Source organism: Pseudophryne corroboree, chromosome 7 (genome assembly GCF_028390025.1).
Source record: "Pseudophryne corroboree isolate aPseCor3 chromosome 7, aPseCor3.hap2, whole genome shotgun sequence".
Taxonomy (NCBI): domain Eukaryota; kingdom Metazoa; phylum Chordata; class Amphibia; order Anura; family Myobatrachidae; genus Pseudophryne; species Pseudophryne corroboree.
Window position 1 is genome coordinate 148,144,050 of NC_086450.1, and position 25,151 is coordinate 148,169,200.

General features: G+C 44.2%; 1 protein-coding gene and 2 non-coding genes across 7 annotated transcripts in view; 2 read left to right on the forward strand and 1 right to left on the reverse strand.

The window, feature by feature from the left end:
• THSD7B (thrombospondin type 1 domain containing 7B) overlaps window positions 1-25,151 on the forward strand; it is a 1,210,507-nt gene that overhangs the window by 1,119,818 nt on the left and 65,538 nt on the right. For all 5 annotated transcript variants that reach the window (XM_063933719.1, XM_063933721.1, XM_063933718.1 and 2 more), the window contains 2 exons: window positions 3,655-3,772; window positions 18,496-18,638. In XM_063933719.1, the coding sequence (XP_063789789.1) occupies window positions 3,655-3,772; window positions 18,496-18,638 (261 nt within the window). The remainder of the gene's footprint in view (window positions 1-3,654; window positions 3,773-18,495; window positions 18,639-25,151) is intronic.
• On the reverse strand, window positions 15,448-15,566 carry LOC134946802 (5S ribosomal RNA). The gene has a single exon (XR_010182391.1). It is a non-coding gene; the product is annotated as a 5S ribosomal RNA (ribosomal RNA).
• LOC134946926 (5S ribosomal RNA) lies at window positions 17,423-17,541 on the forward strand. Its single transcript, XR_010182479.1, has one exon. It is a non-coding gene; the product is annotated as a 5S ribosomal RNA (ribosomal RNA).

Below are 25,151 nucleotides of genomic sequence, written 5' to 3' on the forward strand. Positions count from 1 at the left end.
CAATTTTCATTCCAGGAGTGGACAACTGGGGAGCGGACTTACTGAGTCACCACGACCTCCACCCAGGGGAGTGGGGATTACATCCTCAGGTGTTTCAACAGATTATCGACAGGTGGGGATACCCGCAGATCAACATGATGGCGTCTCACCTCAACAAGAAACTTCACTGCTACTGCTCGTGAACCAGAGACCCTCAGGCGAGTGCAGTGGATGCGCTGACGTCACCTTGGCCTTACCGGCTGGCAGAGGCGTAACAAGGGTAGGGAAAGTGGGGCACATGCCCTGGGCGCCTTGGCAGGCCCAGGAGAGGGGGGCGCCGCTGGCGGCCAGGGCATCATGCCCCACTTGGCCCCATCACGCCGAAATGTGAGGGGAGGAGAGCGCAGCGTCTCTCCCTCCCCTCACCACCGCCAGAGCACTAGCAGCGCTGCGTGTGTCCGGTCTCCGGCGTTAGCCAATCAGAGCTTGCGGACCGGCTCCTGATTGGCTGCCGGTCCGCGAGCTCTGATTGGCTGGCGAACCGGCGCCACACAGCCGCCGGAGACCGGGAGCGGTGAGGGGAAGGAGAGGCGCTGCGCTCTCCTCCCCTCACAGACACAACAGGCGGTGAGTGACCGGGGGGGGGGGGGGGACGCACAGTGGGGCACGTATCTGGCACAGTGGGGCATGTATCTGGCACAGTGGGGCATGTATCTGGCACAGTGGGGCATGTATCTGGCACAGTGGGGCACAGTGGGGCATGTATCTGGCACAGTGGGGCACAGTGGGGCATGTATCTGGCACAGTGGGGCATGTATCTGGCACAGTGGGGCATGTATCTGGCACAGTGGGGCATGTATCTGGCACGGTGGGGCATGTATCTGGCACAGTGGGGCATGTATCTGGCACAATGGGGCATGTATCTAGCACAGTGGGGCATGTATCTGGCACAGTGGGGCATGTATCTGGCACTGTGGGGCATGTATCTGGCACTGTGGGGCATGTATCTGGCACAGTGGGGCATGGATCTGGCACAGTGGGGCATGTATCTGGCACAGTGGGGCACAGTGGGGCATGTATCTGGCACAGTGGGGCATGTATCTGGCACAGTGGGGCAATGTAACTGGCACTGTGGGGCAATGTAACTGGCACTGTGGGGCATGTATCTGGTGCTGTGGGGCATGTATCTGGCACTGTGGGGCAATGTAACTGGCACTGTGGGGCAATGTATCTGGCAATGTAACTGGCACTGTGGGGAAATGTATCTGGAAATGTAACTGGCACTGTGGGGCAATGTAACTGGCACTGTGGGCCATTTTCAGTGGCCACACCCCTTCTGGTGTGTGGCCACGCCCATTTTTTCGGCACGCGCGCACATGCCTCTTTTGCTGGTTGTTTTTTTTTCGGGGGGGGGGGGGGGTACACGCCATTTTCCATCTTGCCCTGGGCTCCAAAAACCCTAGCTACGCCTCTGCCGGCTGGTCTACCTATTCTCTCCGATTCCGTTGATCCCAAGGGTGCTCCAGCGGATCAGACATCACAGAGTACAAGCAATCCTGATTGCGCCAGATTGGCCCCGAAGGGCGTGATACGCAGCTCTTCTGGACATGTCCATAGAAGACCTTTGGCTTCTGCCACTAAGAAAGGATTTTCTTCAGCAAGGGCCGTTCGTCTACCTGGACTTACGGCGGCTTCGTTTGACGGCATGGAAGTTGAGTGGAACATCCTAGCTCACAAAAAGCTTTCCTAAAAAGTAGTTTCCACTATGGTGCAAGCCAGAAAACCTGTGACATCAAAACACTATCATCATATCTGGAGGAGATATGTCTCTTGGTGCAAGGAATGCACATATCCGCCTGCAGAGTTTTACTTGGGACGTTTCCTCCGTTTCCTGCAGGCTGGTGTGGATAAGGGCTTACATCTGGGTTCCGTTAAGGTCCAGATTTCAGCTCTCTCAATTTTCTTTCAGAAGAAATTGGCTGTGTTGACAGAAGTTTAGACCTTCTTACAAGGGGTACTCCACATACAACCTCCCTCTGTGCCACCTACGGCACCCTGGGCTTTGGATGTAGTGTTGAAATTTCTACAGTCCTCCTGGTTTGAGCCTCTGATGACAGTAGAAGACAAGTACCTCACATGAAAGACAGTGATATTATTGGCCCTGGCTTCTGCTAGACACGTCTCAGAATTGGGGGCATTATCGTGTAAAAATCCCTACTTGGTCTTTTACGAGGACAGAGTGGAGCTCCAGACTAGACAGCAGTTCCTGCCGAAGGTTGGCTCCGCATTGCACCTGAATCAGCCTATTGTGGTTATGTCCTGTTCTGACGCTTCGGCTCCTCCGGAGTCTTTGGATGATGTGCGTGCTTTGAAGATCTATGTCAAGTGCACTGCTCGGGTCAGGAAGACGGATTCCTTATTCGTGCTCTATGATGCGCAGAAAAAGGGTTGTCCTGCTTCAAAGCAGACCACTGCTCGCTGGATTAGGCTTACTATCCAACAGGCCTATGTGTCGGTAGCCTTATCTGTTCCTCTCTGAAGGCCCACTCTACAAGGTCAGTGGGCTCTTCCTGGGCGGCTGCCCGTGGAGTCTCGGCCTTGCAACTATGCCGATCAGCTACCTGGTTGGGGAAGAACACTTTTGTGAAATTTTACAAATTTGATACCCTGGCCAAAGAGGATACCCAGTTTGGGCAGGCGTTGCTGCAGCAGTCTCTACACATTCCCGTCCGTTCTGGAAGCTTTGGGACGTCCCCATTGTACTTATCTGTTCCCAATATCCCTCATGGATTCTAGAGAATATAGGATTTTAAATACTTACCAGTAAATCCATTTCTCGTAGTCCATAAGGGATATTGGGCGCCCGCCTCTGTGCAGTGACTTTCTGTAGGTTCTCTGTTATGTGTTACCTGTTCAGCTGTTGCTGTTTTCTGTTGCCAGCTGTTGCTGGCCAGTTATGTTATAGTGTGCTGGTTTGTAAATCTCACTACTTTTCTTGTTATGTTCCTTCACCTTCGGGCACTGTTTTACCTATAACTGCCTGTGGGACGGGGCCTAGAGGGGAGGAGCCAGCAGACCCAGTTGAAGAAATTTAAAGTACACTGGTTCTTTTGGACCCGTCTATACCCTATCGTACTAATCTGTCCCCAATATCCCTTATGGACTACGAGAAAAGGATTTACCTGTAGGTATTTAAAATCCTATTTTCCCTATAGATTGTAAGCTTGCGAGCAGGCACTTCCTACCTCTATGTCTGCCCAGTTTTGTTTTATTAATGTTGTTCTAATTTTAAAGTGCAATGGAATATGCTGCGCTATATAAGAAACTGTTAATAAATAAATCATGATTTTTAAACATGTTTAATATTACTGATTCCGCAACCTGGGGGTAAATTTACTAAGGTGGGAGTTTTTTAGAACTGGTGATGTTGCCTATAGCAACCAATCAGATTCTATCTATTATCTTCTAGAAGCAGCTTGATAAATGTTAAGTAGAATCTGATTGGTTGCTATGGGCAACATCACTAGTTCTAAAAAAACTCCCACCTTAGTAAGTTTACCCCCTGGCTGTCAGGGAATCGGGGCATATATCTGTGATGTGTGGGGTTCATAACTTATGCTGAGATAAGTTTAACATTTCATTACTGAAGTTACTTGTTCTCATTTTGCCATCTAGCTAGGACTGAAAAAGCCTGAAAAAATGAGTCTCCGCTGTCTAGTAGAATGCACATTTGATTGCCACATCTCTGACTGGTCAGCCTGGTCTCCTTGCCCCCAGACAAGTGGCTTTGCAGGTGAGTTTAAAAAAGTGTTTTATAGATTGAAACTGATGTTACAGTGATTTACTATCGTTTACTATGTTTTCTTCTCTTAAACACTAGGGGTTAATTCAATTGCCTCCCAGGGTGTATGAATGGGCGGTCAGCTCTGTTTGCTGCCTAAGCATGGACTGACGCTTGTCATAGTCCTTAGCAATGGTTTTCTGACTTGTATTATGCTTGTTGTGATTACTGTTATCAGACCATTGATCACAGAATTATGGGGAGATGTACAAAGCCTTGGAGAGTGATAAAGTGAAGAGAGATTTTGGGGTCTATATACTAAGGAGTGTGTTATGGCTGACTGGCGGTCAGGAGATGCCGGGTTCCCAGCAGCATGCCGACGCCGGCGGGGTGTGTGTGTGTGAGTGCAACAAGTCCCTTGCGGCTCGGTCGCTACAGGTTCTATTCCCACTCTATGAACTCCCACGAGTGGAAATAGTCCTTGTTGGTCGGCATGCCGACCGTCGGGATAGTGAGGGGGCGGGATGTTGGTGGAGGTCACCTGAATACCACTTATACTAAGCCTTGAACTTGGATAAAGGGGTCTATTTACTAAGCCTTGTAGAGAGATAAAGTGGACGGAGATAAAAGTCACAGCCAACCAGCCTCTGACATTTTTTTTAAACGGAACCTGTAACATGGCAGCTAGGAGCTGATTGGCTGGCAATTTATTTCATACACTTTATCTTTGTCCAAGGCTTAGTACATAGACCCCCAAGTACCAACTAATCAGCTCCTAACTGCCATATTACAGGCTGTGTTTGGAAAATGACAGGAGCTGATTGGGTGGTAGTTTCACTCCATTTTATCTCTCTGTCCCTACTGTAGCTCAATGGTAATTCTTGAGATTGAACATGACAGGATCATTATTGAACATGCTGGTAAATGCAGTAGATGGGCGCTGTTAGGCTGTGTGTGTGGTCATTTTCCAACTGCACAAATAGGATAAAGTTATGACGGAAGTGAAGTGACCACATGACCCATGGGTCCAGTTGGCCATATATCATTCATTTTGGCATCTACATGTAAAAAGATCAGCACATTTGTGGTCACCTTAAATGTCAGCAACTCTGTTACAGAGTTCATCGGAATTCCTCCTACATATTTAGCTATGTATTTGTATCGAGCGACAGTATTGTTATTGTGTTATTGCCCTTTCTGTAAATTAGAAATAACTGTATTGAGATATTTTTCTTATATCACATGGCAGTGATTAAAAACCCAATGTCACATTATATCAAATGCTAAGGAAAAAATATTCTGTAAAAGTGTAGCAGGACATAATAAGTAATATGAAAAGGGAAAGTTATCCAAGAGTAGAAAAACCCTTTATGAGAATACATTTTGTTGGTGGCATTCAAAGATTTGTGTATTGTTTTGGGGGGTTTTTGCTCAAAGGTGTATTTGGATGGCGGCACATATTAGATTGTCATCTCATGGGCTCCTAATTTACCCACCGGATAGAACTGATTATCCAAGATGTTCACTTACAAGAGTGAGTGTTTTAGCAGTGTGCCCAGTGGAGACATTTCCCCTGTCTCAATGGCTGCTCTGTAGTAGACAATACAATGAATCTGTCCCAACTGGCTGTTAAACCATTTGTATGCAGACTGGTAGCAACATCGTAAACAATTTGTGGGAGCCGATCTTACGTATTTCATCACATGATTTTATAAAGGGGGCAGCCTCCTGCTTAATGTGATACAACCTTGTTTAATAATTTGATAGATTTAAAAAATACAAGCGATCATTATATTTAATTAAACAAATCTGATTCACAAATCACGTTTTATAGATCGTATACCATAAACAATACATGGTATACTCTGTAAAATGCACTGTAACCAGCAGGCTTAAGATGTGTTAGTGAAATTGAATCCATTGTGTTTTTAAGATGAATTCTGAATTGGCCGTAATTTCATTTTAGCATACCCTGTCTGTCACTATTTCCATAGAATTGCAGTGCAAAACACCATGATTAACTTAATGCTTTTCTCCTCTTATTAAGAGTGAGACAGAATTAGGAGACAGGCTGTAGAGAAGAACATTTCATTTCTATTCTAGTCAAGGTCATCTTAACTTTCTGCTTGTACTGAGGAGTTTCAAGAAGCAGAACTATAGAGTGTTTATTCCCTTATTTTGCTGCAAATTCCCAAGAGGCCAGACTTTCCTCAATGACCCGCTGCAGCAACAAGTTTTACAGCGTGTCACTGGCGATTAAACCTGTCTGCAAAAAAATGTGCAGTACCCTTCGCAGATCTGCTCATAAATATTTAATATTTTAACAGTTTTGACAACATTTGCTAATATTTTTAGAAACTATTTTTATTTTAAATTCTCACTTGCAGACTGGTGCTGAGTTGTGATTACAGCAAAGGCAACACCCAATCATTTTGGTCAACTCTCCTGGTATGCCTTGAATTTCATTTACACTCTCTGGGACACTCAAAAGAGTGGGTCTCCCACATGCCACCGCTTCCCGAGTGAAATGGTTGGCCTGGGGTTTGATAATATTATTTACACAGTGTCGGACCGGGGCATTTAGGGCCCACTGGGGGAATGCAGTGGTAGGGGCCCATGTGTAGGGGTGTGGCCAGTCCGCAGAGGGTGTGTGGCCTGCCACCTCATTGGTTTGACTAACCATTAGAGAGTGCAACGTCTGGGCCCCTTCATAAATATATACAGTAAATTCATCTGTTGCATGCATGATAATGTACCAGATTAATAACAGATTAATAACAGCAATGCACTGTAGAGAATACACCATAGTACAGTATAAGGTAACATATGTATGATGTATAATTCAAGTGCACAGTCTGGAACCTGATCCTTAGAGCAGGAGGTGGGCCCCCAGGCAGTGGGGCCCACCGGTGGTTTCCCCTGTACCCCTGTGGGCCAGTCCAAGCCTCTATTTACATCATCGTAGTCACACCCCCTGCTGTAAAATGTTGGGAACTGTGGATTTGAATAGAAAGGACGGAGACACAATAACACGATTGCAGGGCCATGCCCTTCTGTAGCTCAGATATGGATGCTCTTTCTGGGACTCTCTCAGACGGCTTCTTTAAAAGTCACCAAGGATGACCCAAATTTGATAGGACACTCATGAAAATAAATGGAGATTATCATGTATTGAACAGGCTAAACAGCTTTTCGTCTGCTCCATGCGGGATGGGCTAGCCAGGTCGGTATACGGGGGCAAGGGTGTTTGGCCTTGACACGGTTGTGCAGTTCGTCGGTGTGGACACGCCTCCTTCTGTTCAATGCCATCATCACCAGCATTGACTAGCTGGGGGTGGGACTACGATGGCGCAACTCAGCGCAAACTGCATCATCGGCTTCCCCAGAACACCCACTGTGAAGGACGGTTGCGGGAATGAAGCCGGATCTGGGTGACTTGTCGACCTTTCCGTGGGGACCGGAAGCGCCACCCAATATACGGGAGCCTCTTGGGCAATCTGGCAGGGTAGGCAAGTATGGTCTTGAGATAAGATAATAACAAACGTTTCCCAGTAATTGCACAGCTTACCGTTTTATTTAGGTAATGCGTTTTTAAGACTGTAGATGCTAATTTCACTGGTTCTGGTCTAACTGAGTGGAGGATAGGGCTAGTTAGTTGTATATTGAACAAATGCTATTCATTGCTTTCTCTGGCTGGCAGCCCCCTTCACACAAACATGATATACTGTGGGGGATATAGCTGATTAAAATCCTAGTGGTGTAGGGAAAGGCTATTCAAGTCTTTTTACCGCACCCCTACAATATGGTGTTCACACTCGAAAACCCACTGATTATGCATAAACTGTGGAATCAATGTGTCTTCCCAATGTGCAAACCCCTGATTATGCCATTTTCTTGCAGAGTTTATGGAGCGGTGAGGTTCAGTCCAACATTGGACATTCACGCGCAGCGTAACACCCGCTAATTGAATTATTCCAGTGTGGCAATTAGCCACTCCACTGTTATGTAGATTCATATGACAGAATGTGTGCATTTTAGTTAATGTTTATGATTGAATTGTCTTCTGATATATCTTCATATCGCAGAACCATTCTGAGGGTAGCAGAGGTCCAGATGTTACTTTCCCTCACCTCTTCTGTGGGAGGAAATGGTAGTCATTGTATTACATTCTATACAGACAATTTACCACACCTGCGACAAGACATTATCATTGGGCATGATCAAAATACATTTTTTTTTTACACTATATACAGAATTAGAACACTACAACTCCAATATGACCTGACCACTAGACATTATAAATACAAATACAATCTATGACATTGAAAACAAAAAACAATAAAGACTACACCCCCAACATGATTTGCCCACTGGGCATAATCATAATACAATTCTATTATACTCTCTACAGACGGGTGGTATTCATGTGACCGCCGGTCAGCTGACCGACAGTCACATGACGACCTCCGCGAGCCCGACGGCTCACTTTCCCGATGGTCGGCATGCCGACCAACAGGGACTATTTCCACTCGTGGGTGTCCACGACACCCATAGAGTGGGAATAGAACCCGTGGCGACCGCAGGTCGCCACCGAGCCCGCAGCGTGGCGAGCGCAGCGTGGCGAGCGCAGCGAGCCCGCAAGGGACTTGCTGCACTCGCCCCTCCCCGCCGGGATCCCGGCGTCGGTATGCTGCCGGGATCCCGGCGTCGGTAAGCTGACCGGCGGTCAGGAGACCGCCGGTCAGCCATACTACACCCCTACAGACAACAGGGGGTAATTCAGAGTTGATCGCAGCAACAAATTTGTTAGCAGTTGGGCAAAACCATGTGCACTGCAGGGGTGGCAGATATAACATTTTCAGAGAGAGAGTTAGATTTGGGTGGGTTATTTTGTTTCTGTGCAGGGTAAATACTGGCTGCTTTATTTTTACACTGCAATTTAGATTTCAGTCTGAACACACCCCACCCCAAATGTACAAATGCAAATGTTATATCTGCCCCCCACTGCAGTGCACATTGGGGGTCATTCCGAGTTGATCGCTAGCTGAATTTGTTTGCAACGCAGCGATCAGGCTAAAAAATCAGCAGTTCTGCGCATGCGTATGCGGCGCAATGCGCACGCGTGACCTACTGGCACAACGGACGATGTAGTTTTGCACAGGGTCTAGCGATGCATTTCAGTCGCACTGCTTGCCGCAGAGTGATTGACATGAAGTGGGCGTTTCTGGGTGGCAACTGACCGTTTTCAGGGAGTGTGCGGAAAAAGGCAGGCATGCCAGGAAAAACGCAGGCGTGGCTGGGCGAACGCTGGGCGGGTTTGTGACGTCAAATCCGTAACTGAATAGTCTGAAGTGATCGCAAGCGCTGAGTAGGTTTTGAGCTACTCTGAAACTACACAAACATTTTTTGTAGCCGCTCTGTGATACAACTGTTCGTACTTCTGCTAAGCTAAAATACACTCCCAGTGGGCGGCGGCATAGCGTTTGCACGGCTTCTAAAACTAGCTAGCGAGCGATCAACTCGGAATGACCCCCATGGTTTTGCCCAACTGCTAACAAATTTGCTGCTGCGATCAACTCTGAGGTGGTCATTCTGAGTTGTTCGCTCGCTAGCTGCTTTTAGCAGCATTGCAAACGCTAGGCCACCGCCCTCTGGGAGTGTATCTTAGCTTAGCAGAATAGCGAACGATAGAGTAGCAGAATTGCTACTAAATATTTTCTTGCAGCTTCTGAGTAGCTCCAGACCTACTCCTAGATTGCGATCAGCTCGGTCCGTTTAGTTCCTGGTTTGACGTAACCAACACGCCCTGCGTTCGGCCAGCCACTCCCCCGTTTCTCCAGACACTCCCGCATTTTTCCCTGGCACGCCTGCGTTTTTTAGCACACTCCCGGAAAACGCTCAGTTACCACCCAGAAACGCCCCTTTCCTGTCAATAACTCACTGATCAGCAGTGCGACTGAAAAGCGCCGCAGGATCAACAGCAAAACTGCTAAGTTTTTAGTTAAATAACTAAGCGCATGTGCGCTGCGTACCATGTGCATTGAACAACAAATCGCAGCATAGTGAAAATCGTCAACGAGCAAACAACTCGGAATGACCACCTGAATTACCATCATAGAACACTACACTTGCAATATGAGCTGACCACTGGACAGGATCATAATGCATTTCCATGACACTCTCTTTGTGTACTTCTTTGTTAATGTTTGGTTCAGAAAAGAATAGATAAGAAGAGACATTTATTACCATTATGGTGTTTTTTCTCAGTGATTATCGGGAACTGCTGTAGAGTAATATATGCACAGATAGAAAGTGACCCTGTAATGAGGTTTAGTAATAACAATAGGGGGATGTAGCAAATCAATGATTCATTTATTACAAAACATCTCTTCAAAAGCTGGGAAGCTACACTCTGAGGTAACTAAGATTGTATTCTGCTGCATGTGACCTGTCAGGAATATTACCACCATAATGAGGACGAAAAAAGAAAGATCAGGAAGGTGTTCTCGAAAATTACAGATAATTTATTCAATAATTATAGCCCATATCCTACAGAGGAAATACCAGTGAATGTTTCTCTGTCAGCTGTGCAGAGTTACATTTGTGTTTTCATCTGAGATAATTGTAACTACTCTCAGGAATACTGTGCTCAATGTAGATGGGGTTATTTGTATTAATAATTATAGCCAAAAACCTTGCAGTTATTCTTGCAATTTTGTGGCAGTGCAGATATTTCAGACTTACTGTAATTCTGTTTTTACTGTGGGAAACTTCAAAAGCTGTCATACTGGTAGGCTAACTGGCTTCTATCTACTGGAGTGTACACACGGTGAGATTTTTTCTTTCGATTTTGACTATATAGTCAAAATCGCAAGCAAAGTTAGTGCAAATCGCAAGGTGTTATGCCACTTGTGATCCCGATTCGATCCCGATGCGCGGTCCCGCCAGGTCGGTATCTCAAGAAAAGACAGACTGTGCAGGCAAGTCAATCCTTGCTAGATCGGTGTACTATCTAGTTCATCTCACATGTCAATGACATCTCACATAAGCCAAAATCGTTAGCACACATAGTCCATATCTCAAGAAAAGTTAGTCAAAATCGGTGTTTCAGGGAAAATCGCAAAGTGAAAATCGGGCATAGCAAGGATCTCACCGTGTGTACACACCATAAGACAGTGGTTCTCAAACTTTCGGGAATCACTGCACCCTAGAGTATCAGAATTTTTTTCACGGCACTCCTAAGCCAAAAGTTTCTTATTGAGAAATGTAAAAAGAAATATTAAATTAAGTACATTGTGTTTTTATGTCATTCTTAGGTTTAGTTGTGAGGTGAGGGACAAGATTTGCTTCTGTTTGTCCACATATTTTATGATTGGCAGCCACCATCACTGGTTTTACCTATTATTTTGACCAAAAATTATTTGAATTGCTCTTGCACCACCAATCCAAGGCACCCCTGCAAGTGTCCTGAGGCACCCCAGGGTACCATGGCATACCACTGATCTAAGATGTACCCTGCTTTGAAGATGGAGCCACATTGTGAAAGATAAAAAAACTCTGGCACTGTGTCAGAGTCTTTGTTCTCTTGTGCACATGTGCCATCTTCTCGAACATCACTGGGATATGGGGCCTTGAAGGGGAGGAACCAGCTTGCTGGTACACAAGCTAAGGTGTGCCACTGACAGGGCTGGTGGTGGGGAACGACTCGGAGGAGAGGTCCCTCTGCACATGGGCTCTCTCGGGCATTAATGTGCCCTTGACTGTATAATTGGTAAGGTTTTATAAGTAAACAATAATACTAATAACAACATCTCTAAGCAAGAGAATTCTTCAATGTGACAAAAACAGTAGAACAATGTATTTAAATACTCAACAATGCTTTAAATGTGGGTTGAAATGAGTGAAATATGGGGGGTAATTCCAAGTTGATCGCAGCAGGAATTTTTTTAGCAGTTGGGCAAAACCATGTGCACTGCAGGGGAGGCAGATATAACATGTGCACAGAGAGAATTAGATTTGGGTGTGGTGAGTTCGATCTGCAATCTAAATTGCAGTGTAAAAATAAAGCAGCCAGTATTTACCCTGCACAGAAACAAAATAACCCACCCAAATCTAACTCTCTCTGCACATGTTACATCTGCCCTGCCTGCAGTGCACATGGTTTTGCCCAACTGCTAAAAAATTTCCTGCTGTGATCAACTTGGGATTACCCCCCATGGTCCTGATTCAAAGTTGTACACAAATGCTGCCGCAGGATGTGCGAAAATACACTAATGTAACAGCCACTGAGCCTCCTATAGAGATGCCTGACAGAGCCTTCCCAGCATCGACACATATCCGGAAAACATCGACTCCTCAAGTAAGTCTATGGTCACTCAGTGGCTGCCGCAACTGAGACGGTGGTGGTGTGATTCCTCCATAGAGGATCACAGTCGGCAGCTGATGCATGCCCCAAAAACTGTCCCGTCATTCCCGCAATTTTGCTGCCACTCCCCGTTACATACCACAAAATGGCCACTTCCTGTCAATCACTTGCTAAAGAATCCTCACTGCGCACGTAATCGTAGATCAATCGCTGTGTGTGTTTATTGTGGCAGTGGCGCATTCACAGTTCACGTATAATCGTTCAATTGCAAATACATCGGCATAGCGTACAACTGTAAATCAGGTCCTTTATCTGACTGAATGACTTCGATATGATATTTTGACAAAAGAGAGAAACTACAGTAAGGCAGCTTGATGTTTGCAATGTGCAGTGTGCACAGTAAAGCATATTGTTAATAGAAAGGTGAATCATGTCAAAGTGCTTTATATAGGTGATAAGTGGTTAGAAACACCACTGCCTTGCTCAATAAATATGAAGCCCTGCTGTATTGTAAATATGGTATACAAGTGCCTCAAGGGAACATGTCCCAAATTACCACTATTGACGGTTTACATATGTTAGAGTGAAATTGCAGGGGTTAGGTTTGGTTGCAGAGAAAAGATTATGGGCCCAATTCAGACCTGATCATAGCCGGCTACGATCAGTTACTCAGATATGCGGGGGGATGCCCAGCACAGGGCTAGTCCGCCCCGCATATCTGTCCCTAACCCCCCCCCCCCCCCCAAAAGTACAAAAGCATTGCACAGTGGTGATGCTTTTGTACTTGACGAGTAGCTCCCTACCAGCGCAGGGAGCTACCCGTCGCTGTCCGGGTCGCAGCAGCTGCGCGTGACGTCACGCAGCCATCGTAGACCGCTCCCCCCCCCCCCCGCATGGTCCGGGCACGCCTGCATTGCCCGGACTGCGCCCCTAAACTGGCCCACCCCCTCCCGTCAATCAGGCAGAGGGCTGAGATGGCCATCGGCTATTTTGAATGCGCCAGTGCACTGCAGCGCTGACGCTGTTCAGACTTGATCTGCTGCTGTGCGAAAACGCACAGCAGCGATCAGGTATGAATTAGGTTTGGCTTTACCAACAATTGCTGATGCTCAACTGCACAGCCAGCAATTGTCCTAGAACCATGCCCCTGTGGGAAATTAAAAGCTTATCATATAATTATGGAATGCAGAATGCACCATAAACAAAAATAAATCAACTGACAACTAACTATGGTATTTGTAATTGCTATAAAAACTAAAGCAATTTTCACACATTAACCCCTCAATTTGATTATGTGTGTGTGTATATATATATATATATATATATATATATATATAAAAATGCAAGATTGGAACGCACACACCTTCAGCAGTATTGGTAGGGTGCTCGGTCACAAGTAACATCCAGATATTGTGAAATAGTCCACATAAACAAGCACACCTTTTTTTATTATGCAAACAAAAGAATGTGGTGGTGACCTGTGCTGGCAATCGGATGATAACTAGTGTCATTTAGAAAACAACAGCGACCAACAGGTTATTTGCACCATTTTTCTTATTTATTTAGATGTCCTCAATATGTCAAATAAAAGTTTATTTGGTTCTGCTTCAAAGCCATGAGCGTAATTCAGTTATGGACAGCTGCTGTATTGGTGGTAGTTCTATGTTATGTTAAATCACAGCTGTCCAGATGGTGGCCCAGACTATATCTGGGATATTGAATTGTTTGAAAAGTCAGTTGGGTGTCTGTTTTTTCCTATCTAATAGACAGGAAAAAAACAGACTTTTCAAACAATTGAATTCCCCCATATGTGTCTCACAACTTAACATTGCTGCTGTGTTTGTTGAGTCTCCCATATCCAAAATGCTTGGGACTGGAGGTACAGTATTTCGGATTTCTGACTTTTCTGTATTTTGGAATATTTTTGCATACACAAAATGCATGTATGTTTTATATACACCTTATGCACCAGATGGTATCGGGATGGATGCCGATGGTCAGTGTCAGACTGGGTCATGAAGGGCCCACCGTGGAAATGCAGTGGTAGGGGCCCATGCTGAAGGCTGGGGCCAGGCTCCCATGGGGGTGTGGCCAACCACCACAGAGGTTTGACTAACCATTACAGAGTGCATGGGCTGGGCCCCTTGGTAGATATATTAGTAAACACTGCTAGTGCATGCATGATAATGTACCAGATTAATAACAGCAATGCTCTGTAGAGAATACACCATAGTTCTAACAGTATAATGAGACATATATATAATGTATAATTAAAATGCACTAGGATAGAGTCTGAAACCTACTCCCTAGAGGAGGAGGTGGGCCCGCAGGCAGTAGGGGTTTCCCCTGTTCCCCCGTCGGCCAGTCCGACCCTGCTGGTGGTCAGAATGCCGACAACGGCATCCTGATGTGCAGGATCCTGACACTTAGTAGGTAAGTAGTGTAACCCTAAACCCCTAACCCTCATTCCTGCAGCATGACGCTACCCCCCCCCCCCCTTCCTCTGTAGCCCAACCCTAACCCTCCCCAGTGGTACCTAACCCTAACCCACATCCTAACCCTCCATTCTTAGTGCTTAAACCTAACCCTCCCCTCCCACAGACTAAACCTAACCCGATACTTAAGTTTAGGCCAACCCCAGCGTCGGTCTTCTGACCAGTTTCGGGATTCCGATTGCCGGCATCCAAACGCCAGTATGCTGATCCCCTTATGCCCATAGCCTGAAGCTAATTTTATTCAATACTGAATGTGTACATTAAACCTTAATACAATGGGGAGAGGAAAGAAGGCTCTTGTGTGGGCGCACTCTTGTGAAGAAAAATATATATTTTTGATAAGATAATTAGGATGAGATGTTAAAACATAACTTTTATTAGCTTTTATTACACAAAAGGTTATTACCGGAAAACTATCCTTAAAAATGCAACATAGAAAGCATCTTGGTAAAATAAAATGTTCTGGTCTCTTATTGGTAAAGAGTGTGTGAAAGGGTGGTAGACATTAGTTGGTCATACCCCCATTCCCCTTGACCAGTACAGACTTGCTGTATTAATGGAACCACAGGGTGGTCGACACAAATTTAATGGCTATGCTCTGATGGCTTGTAGGAAATAAGAGAAATGATCAGAAGTCACTCCTCTCGATATATTACAAGAAAGAAGACGACATGCACCTGTCTAAATTCAGGAATGATAACGGTAAAGGCAGGTATGGTACCTCACGTAGATGGTGCCTGTGAACGACAGGTCTGGAGGTTGTTGGATAGAAAAAAAAGTGGTGATGCTGCTGTTGGTGTTACTGCCACATAAGTGAGGAAAATCCTGCTCTACAACACCAGGTATTCACAGGTGGTCTCCCTTCCTGGTACTGACCTGGCCCAACGCTGTTTAGCTTCCAAGATCAGACGAGATCGGGCGCTTGCAGCGTGGTATGGTAGTAGAGAATTTTATGTGAGCACCAATGAGAGTGCACCTAGATATGAATAATGAAAATTGAGACCGACAAAAAAGAGGTAGATAAAAGATCGTGTAAATGGGTGGATCTGCTTTTCACGTTAGACCCGATCCAAAATTCCCACTCACGTGGTGCAGTGTACCGGGAATCGTGAATGAGAGTCCACGAAAAAAGTGGTGATCTATCTAAAATAGAATTTGTGAGAGTTACTACTGGAAATCACAGACAGAGAAATTCCTGGCTGCTGGTATATTGAGATTTATCCATACAGATAGCGGTATATAAGAAAAAATGCTGCTGAAACCAGGTGAATAAGTGGTCATGCAGTTTTTAGTAAAAACTCCAGATGGAGTTTGACATTTGTTAAATTGTATGGAGAGGTGTTAAATTCACCGCAGCTGCACCAAAATATATCTGTTGAATAAATGTATCATAGGATATTTGCCTTACAGCCCAAGCTGGGATATACAATGCTATAATAGGTATGAGTTAATTCTATGCATGCATCAATTGCTGTGAGAAGGCAAAAATAGAAATAGATGGAAACCAACACATTCGTGAATGTAACAGATATATGAGTCACATGTATGAGCAGGTAACACTTTAAAGAAATAAGCTGATTTCCAATAGTGTGCTAGATGCTGAATAAATGCTGATGCAGACCTCTGATCAGTCACCCCTATGCTGTACACTCAATACAAAATAATTAAGGCAGTGCTGCTAAGAATTGCAATAGGAGTTGCTATCCGTGGTATGCAGCCACTGGATAGAGGGGCTTACGATTTCACCAGAGTTATGAAGAAGCCAAGAGAGCAAGAAAGGTAAGTATGGCTGGATGCCAAAATGCGGTAGTGTCGACGGGACCCCTGTTCCTGGATGCGGAAGACGCGTTTCGCCCTAGGGCTTGTTCACTTCCGGGTTCCACGGAACCCGGAAGTGAACAAGCCCTAGGGCGAAACGCGTCTTCACTACCGTCGACACTACCGCATTTTGGCATCCAGCCATACTTACCTTTCTTGCTCTCTTGGCTTCTTCATAACTCTGGTGAAATCGTAAGCCCCTCTATCCAGTGGCTGCATACCACGGATAGCAACTCCTATTGCAATTCTTAGCAGCACTGCCTTAATTATTTTGTATTGAGTGTACAGCATAGGGGTGACTGATCAGAGGTCTGCATCAGCATTTATTCAGCATCTAGCACACTATTGGAAATCAGCTTATTTCTTTAAAGTGTTACCTGCTCATACATGTGACTCATATATCTGTTACATTCACGAATGTGTTGGTTTCCATCTATTTCTATTTTTGCCTTCTCACAGCAATTGATGCATGCATAGAATTAACTCATACCTATTATAGCATTGTATATCCCAGCTTGGGCTGTAAGGCAAATATCCTATGATACATTTATTCAACAGATATATTTTGGTGCAGCTGCGGTGAATTTAACACCTCTCCATACAATTTAACAAATGTCAAACTCCATCTGGAGTTTTTACTAAAAACTGCATGACCACTTATTCACCTGGTTTCAGCAGCATTTTTTCTTATATACCGCTATCTGTATGGATAAATCTCAATATACCAGCAGCCAGGAATTTCTCTGTCTGTGATTTCCAGTAGTAACTCTCACAAATTCTATTTTAGATAGATCACCACTTTTTTCGTGGACTCTCATTCACGATTCCCGGTACACTGCACCACGTGAGTGGGAATTTTGGATCGGGTCTAACGTGAAAAGCAGATCCACCCATTTACACGATCTTTTATCTACCTCTTTTTTGTCGGTCTCAATTTTCATTATTCATATCTAGGTGCACTCTCATTGGTGCTCACATAAAATTCTCTACTACCATACCACGCTGCAAGCGCCCGATCTCGTCTGATCTTGGAAGCTAAACAGCGTTGGGCCAGGTCAGTACCAGGAAGGGAGACCACCTGTGAATACCTGGTGTTGTAGAGCAGGATTTTCCTCACTTATGTGGCAGTAACACCAACAGCAGCATCACCACTTTTTTTTCTATCCAACAACCTCCAGACCTGTCGTTCACAGGCACCATCTACGTGAGGTACCATACCTGCCTTTACCGTTATCATTCCTGAATTTAGACAGGTGCATGTCGTCTTCTTTCTTGTAATATATCGAGAGGAGTGACTTCTGATCATTTCTCTTATTTCCTACAAGCCATCAGAGCATAGCCATTAAATTTGTGTCGACCACCCTGTGGTTCCATTAATACAGCAAGTCTGTACTGGTCAAGGGGAATGGGGGTATGACCAACTAATGTCTACCACCCTTTCACACACTCTTTACCAATAAGAGACCAGAACATTTTATTTTACCAAGATGCTTTCTATGTTGCATTTTTAAGGATAGTTTTCCGGTAATAACCTTTTGTGTAATAAAAGCTAATAAAAGTTATGTTTTAACATCTCATCCTAATTATCTTATCAAAAATATATATTTTTCTTCACAAGAGTGCGCCCACACAAGAGCCTTCTTTCCTCTCCCCATTGTATTAAAGTTCGCATACTTTCTGGCTCTGGGTGCACCACCAAGTAGGACAAAATTATCATCTACACGTGTATTGCATACAATATTGGAAGGGCTAACTTTTCGCCCCCTCTTTTCCCCTATTTTCTTAGGGTAATCTATTGTCCAAATTTGGTTTTCTCTTCTACATTGTTAGTATTTTTCCCGATTAGTCTATCCGGTGCCGGATCGCCCCAGGTTTCTGTGTGTACATTAAACCATCAGAAAGCAAAGATCTCGCTATCTCAATTGCGTTCAACAATTTTTGGGTTTCGGAATATATCGGATATCGGATTTTCGGATATGGGACACTCAACCTGTATTTGGAATATGTATGTTGCTCTTTCTGTAAAAGAAATAGGGTAACTATTGACAATCTTGCAGGCCAGGAGCGATCCCGACACATAATCATGCAAGCTGAAGGAGATGGGCGACCTTGTCCAACACTGCTCAACCAGTACAGAAGCTGCCCAGTTTACCCTCACTATGCCTGGAGTTTTGGGGAATGGTCGATGTGTAAAGTTGAGGTATGTAGACACATAAAAGCACTGTATGAACAAAGATGCACTAGAATTATGTTGGGAATGAAGATGCAATCATTACTTTGTCACTTTCCGAGAGAGTGGTGTCAAGCTTGAGCCTATTTTTCTGACAAATTGATTCCTTACTGTTTAGGATTAGCCGTCTTGCAATGTGTACGTCAGCCTTCACTAAACGTTGTCACTTGCCGATTCCCATAATTTGTATTTACCATCCTCTCTACAGCCCAGCGTGCCATGCATTTAGTAGCATTAAAGGTCAATTTTGATTGGACAAACATTCCTGCAGCACATTCCAGATTGATCTTGCAGTTGATAATTAATACATTGTTTTAGAAAGTGCATGGGTGTCCTGTATCTTCGAAGCTGAATTATTTAGTTATTGGCAAAGAAAATCAATATGTTATTATATTATACATGGAAAGCTTGCAAGGCAAATTAGTTAATTTATATAGCTCTCAAAGGACATTCTGAGACGCTGCGCAACACAACAAACCGATCATCAGTGGACAAATCTCCGTTTTCTGTTTTGTGTCAGGGATACATACAGCATTCATCCATATTGGCAGAATCAGGGGGCTTAGTGCATGGATGTTACGCAAAGGGGGCAAACAAAAGTTAAGGCCCGTATTCACGGGCCGATTTGGGGAGAAATGTGTGCTGAGCGGTTCGCTCAGCACACATCTCTCCCCCCGCTCAGCACAGTGCGTGCGGGGGGAGACGGGGGGGGGGGGGGACGGACGACACACACACGCTTATTTCCCCCAGCGGGTGAAATGAGCGACCTGCTAGATTGGCATGGCCAATCTAGGACCAGCGATAGCGATGCGCGGGGCTGCGCATCGCTATCGCTGTGAGGGGTATACACGGAGTGATCGCTGCTTAAAATCTAAGCAATCTAGTCAGATTGCTTCGATTTTAAGCAGCGATCGCTCCGTGAGTACCCCCCTTTAGAACTCCAAGGAGCAGATGTAATTAGCTGCGGAACTGAGAAGAAACATCCACGTTAAGTGCACCCTCTGGGGCTGTCTATGTGGGTATAACCCATAAATTTCAGTCAGTTAACAAATTCTATGGGTTGAAGAGCGCTAGCTACGGGCTTACCGCATGAGGAAATTGGCTAATAAATTAATAGTTCTGGGTGTTAAACCTATAAGCCCTGCAGCTAATTGAATGTGTCCCTTTATATTTGTACATGGGCTTAATGCTGAGTTGGACATACACTTGTTAGAAGAGTACATCTTGCGTGTTTTGTTTAGCACGTGCTTCAGGGTATGGACAATGCAGAGCCATATATACTGTACATTTGAAGTGCACCTGAAGAGCTGGAACTGGGCTGTAGTGGGGCATTCTCTCACTGAGGGCATATTATCAACACCTCTAGCATGAATTCTGCATACTGTATGTACACCTGTACCCAGACTTATCATTTGCACCAAGTATAGGCTGGTACAAAGAGCATGCTAATTGCGATGATGAGTACCAAACTAAGCATATGGGCAAATATACAAATTATTTCCATGCAGACAGTGCTGGAGCAACTACGATTGATTTGTGTTCAAATCCGCATCAGGCCTGATGGGATACATGTTGAGTATCCCATATCCAAATATTCCGAAATACGGAATATTCCAAAACACAGACTTTTTTGAGTGAGAGTGAGATAGTGAAACCTTTGTTTTTTGATGGCTCAATGTACAAAAACTTTGTTTAATACACAAAGTTATTAATAATATTGTATTAAATGACCTTCAGGCTGTGTGTATAAGGTGTATATGAAACATAAATGAATTGTGTGAATGTAGACACACTTTGTTTAATGCACAAAGTTATAAAAAATATTGACTAAAATTACCTTCAGGCTGTGTGTATAAGGTGTATATGTAACATAAATGCATTCTGTGCTTAGATTTAGGTCCCATCACCATGATATCTCATTATGGTATCTAATTATTCCAAAATACGGAAAAATCCGATATCCAAAATACCTCTGGTCCCAAGCATTTTGGATAAGGGATACTCAACCTGTAAATACAATACATTTTAGCAATTATTGAGACCTCAACAAAACCATAACAACTAAACAGCAATTAGCTTTTATCTGTCACTGAATCGCATTTGTAAAGTATGCTGGATCCACAGCGAAAAACTCCTTGATGGTCCAGTGTCTGCACATCAAGCCTAGGCTCCTCTCTCCAGAGACACGCTTAGTGGATGTGTGCCTAGGGCAGCACTGGCTGTGAGGCGGATCTTTGTCAGCAGAACATACAAGTCAAATTGTTTTGTTTATTTTCCTCTGTTAATTTAAGGAAAGATAAAATGATAAATATAAGTCATAAATGTGACAGGTGGTACTAGCTTATACTGGTTTCTGTCAGGGCCACGTAGGCTTTCAAACAGGTAAATGTACATTGACGTACAATGATAAATCTGCCCCTAGATGTATGATAAATCTGCCCCTAGATGTTTCCCTTTTGTGTTGTCTTCAGGATTTATACCATGTGCAATATCATCTGCACAGTGGGGGTAATTCAGAGTTGTTCGCAGCAGCAAATTTGTTAGCAGTTGGGCAAAACCATGTGCACTGCAGGGGGGGCAGATACTGTATGACATTAATTATTTTGTTTCTGTGAGGGGTAAATAGTGGCTGCTTTATTTTTACACTGCAATTTAGATGTCAGATTGAACACACCCAACCCAAATCTAACTCTCTCTGCAAGTGTTATATCTGCCCCCCCCCCCCCCCCCTGCAGTGCACATGGCTTTGCCCAACTGCTAACAAATATTCTGCTGCGATCATCTCTGAATTAGGCCCAGTGTTTGTTGCACATTAGAATTTTGATCTAATTACAGATGTTTGTGGCCCCAAAATGTGCAGGCTCGTGACCCCAATACCCCCGCCCTCCCCCTCCCACATTTATTTTCTTGATTATTCCAGCTAATAAAATGATCATGCATTTATTAATGCTGCCAGATGTGTGCCCTACACCTAACTACTCCCCCAGCCCCAACCAATCTAATGATGCATATAAAAATGAAATTAACTAAAGGTACTCGCTCTGCAAAGTGCAAATCTGAACTTACAAGTACAGTATCTCTACCTAACTGCAATCCTGCTGTACTAGGTATCGGCTTCTTTGTCCCTTCTGCAAATCTGGGCCTAATTCTTGTCTTACGCACATTCTTATTGTCAACGGACATCGGTGAAAAACACTCAGTACACTGAGATGTACTGTATTAAAAGCAATCTCTCTTATTAAGCATATACAAAAACCCTTTAACTGAGTTATTAAAAGTTTAGGCTTTTCATTCCCCATGCACTATTTCTTGTTGAAGCAATAATGTGCACTTAAAAGACAATAAGAGAGTGAAGCATGTAAGGCAGAGCAATCGTCTATTTCCAGGCAAGCGTGTCATTGCAACATGTTAAGTGAGAAAAAGCAAATAAAAAGAGCCTATAAAGTGGGCTACACTATACAGATAAGAAAAACAAACAATACACAGATCTGAGTTTTGCAGAAAATAAACTCACAAATCTATTCCTGTGTTTAACGAGGCACAGAGAACGTCTCAATGTTATGTTCAAATTTCTCACTTTAGATCTTGGGTTGTTCTTTAACACATTAAGAAAAAATTCTGCAAAAAAAGTCTACATTTGAAGAGCTGCTGACAAAATACAATACAGGTCGGGTTTCCGTTATTCGGATACCCATTAACTGAAATATTCCAAAAACCGGAATATTTCGGCCCTGTAGTGATGTTATAATGTCACTGAGTCTTTGGCCAATCAGACAGGTGGGGGAGTGGCTTTGCAGCCATTCCCTCACCGTCACTACTCCCAGGACCCACCGCCGACTCCTGCCAATACGCCAGAACCAGGATACTCCCAGGACCCGCCACCAACACGCTCATTCCCCCCTCCACTGGTCCCAAGCATTACGGATATGGGATACTTGACCTGTACAAGATTAATTGACCACATGGCACAGTATTTGGCATCAATGCTTCTTGGCTTTGGGGGCTTGGGTTATATTTAGATCATCATAATATTTGTTTAAAGTTTGTATGTTATTCTCATGTTCATATAGGTTTCTTCCCACAAGCTAAAAACTTGCCACAGTTTTTGGGGTGGTCTCCCAGACTTCCAGGAGAGTAAACTAAAATATATCTGGTGCTCCTAAACCCAAAAATAACTAAACAATATAGATTCTTATTTCCCAGCTGCTGTAGTCCAATTAACGATTAGTGCAATATAATCCACTGGTAAAACAATATATCAATATGGACCAGCGCTGTTTAAAATGATCACAGCAATATAGCTGAATACGTTCAGCGAATGAATATGCATAAAAGAATGGGAAAAAAAACAGTTGTAGCCCTTCAAATTAGAGATGAGCGGGTTCGGCTCTCAGAAAACCGAACCGTACCGAACTTCACCATTCGAGTCCGGTTCCGAGCCCGGCTTGGGTTTTCCCGCCTGACTCGGAAACCTGAACGAGGCAAAACGTCATCATCCCGCTGTCAGATTCTTGCGTGATTTGGATTCCATATAAGGAGCCGTGTGTCGTGGCCATTTTCACTCCAGTCTTGGAGAGTGTAGTGAGAGGACGTGTCTCCGTCCTCAGTGTCTGTGTGGGGGCGGGAAAGTGGGGTGGCGAGTCTTGTGATGTTGTGCTGCTCAGTCCAGTGTAGTCAGTGTGCTGCATCAGTGCAGCCAGTCACGGTGTTGGTGTCCTCTGCTGCTATATGTCCCCAGTGCTGCTGGCTGCTATATAAGTCCCTTGCATTTTTGCTGTGTTGTCTTGCATCAGACCAGGGGTAGTGTCTTGTGCAGCATCAGTCCAGTGACCAGTCACAGTGGTAGTGTCCTCTGCTGCCATATATCCAGTGTGGCTGTATAATAAGTCCCTTTCAGTGGTGCTGCGTTGTCCTGCGTTAGACCAGGGGAAGTGTCTTGTCCAGCATCAGTCCAGTGACCAGTCACAGTGGTGGTGTCCTCTGCTGCCATATATCCAGTGTGGCTGTATAATAAGTCCCTTTCAGTGGTGCTGCGTTGTCCTGCGTTAGACCAGGGGAAGTGTCTTGTCCAGCATCAGTCCAGTGACCAGTCACAGTGGTGGTGTCCTCTGCTGCCATATATCCAGTGTGGCTGTATAAGTCCCTTTCAGTGGTGCTGTGTTGTCCTGCATCAGACCAGTGGTAGTGTCTTGGCCATCAGTCATTCCAGTGAACAGGCAGTCACAGTGGTATACGCTGCTGCTGTATGTCCACTGCTGCCGTATAATAATAACAACAAGTCCCTCACAGTGTTGCTGTGTTGTGCTGCATCAGACCAGTGGTAGTGTCCTGGCCATCAGTCATTCCAGTGACCAGGCAGTCACAGTTATACGCTGCTGCTATATGTCCACTGCTACAGTATTATAATAATAATAACAACAACAACAACAACAACAACAAGTCCTTCACAGTGTTGCTGTGTTGTGCTGCATCAGACCAGTAGTAGTGTCCTGGACATCAGTCATCAGTCATTCCTGTGCCGCATATTGTGTTATATAACTCCAGAAACATAATGGAGAACAAAAATTTGAGGATAAAATAGGAAAAAATCAAGAACCAATTCCTCCTAGTGCTGAAGCTGCTGCCACTAGCCATGACATAGATGATGAAATGCCAAGGCCGATGCCCAATGTGATAGTAGAGGGCATGTAAAATCCAAAAAGCCAAAGTTCAGTAAAAAGACCCAAAAAAAGAAATTTAAATGGTCTGAGGAGAAACGTAAACTTGTCAATATGCCATTTACGACACGGAGTGGCAAGGAATGGCTGAGGCCCTGCCTATGTTCATGACTATGGGTTCAGCTTCACATGACGGTGGAAGCCCTCATTACTGAGGCCTTGACTCTTATGTTGGTGTTAGACGTGCGTCCGGTATCCACCATAAATGTAGTGGGATTTAGACAATTGATGGAGGTATTGTGTCTCCGGTACCAAATCCCATCTAGATTCCACTTCACTAGGCAGGCGATAACGAGATTTAGCCATTTAATTCCAGTGATTAGGATGTATAATTATTAATTACAGTGATTTTGCTAATTAATTACAGTGATTTGGACGTATAATTACAGTGATTTTGCAGTATAATTACAGTGATTTGGACGTATAATTATTAATTACAGTGATTTTGCCAATTAATTACAGTGATTTGGACGTATAATTACAGTGATTTTGCAGTATAATTACAGTGATTTGGACATTTAATTATTAATTCCAGTGATTTTGCTAATTAATTCCAGTGATTTGGACGTATAATTATTAATTACAGTGATTTTGCCAATCAATTCCATTGATTTGGATGTATAATTCCAGTGATTTTGCCAATTAATTAGTGATTTGGACGTATAATTATTAATTCCAGTGATCTTGCCAATGAATTCCAGTGATTTGGACGTATAATTCCAGTGATTTTGCCAATTAATTACAGTGAGTTGGACGTATAATTCCA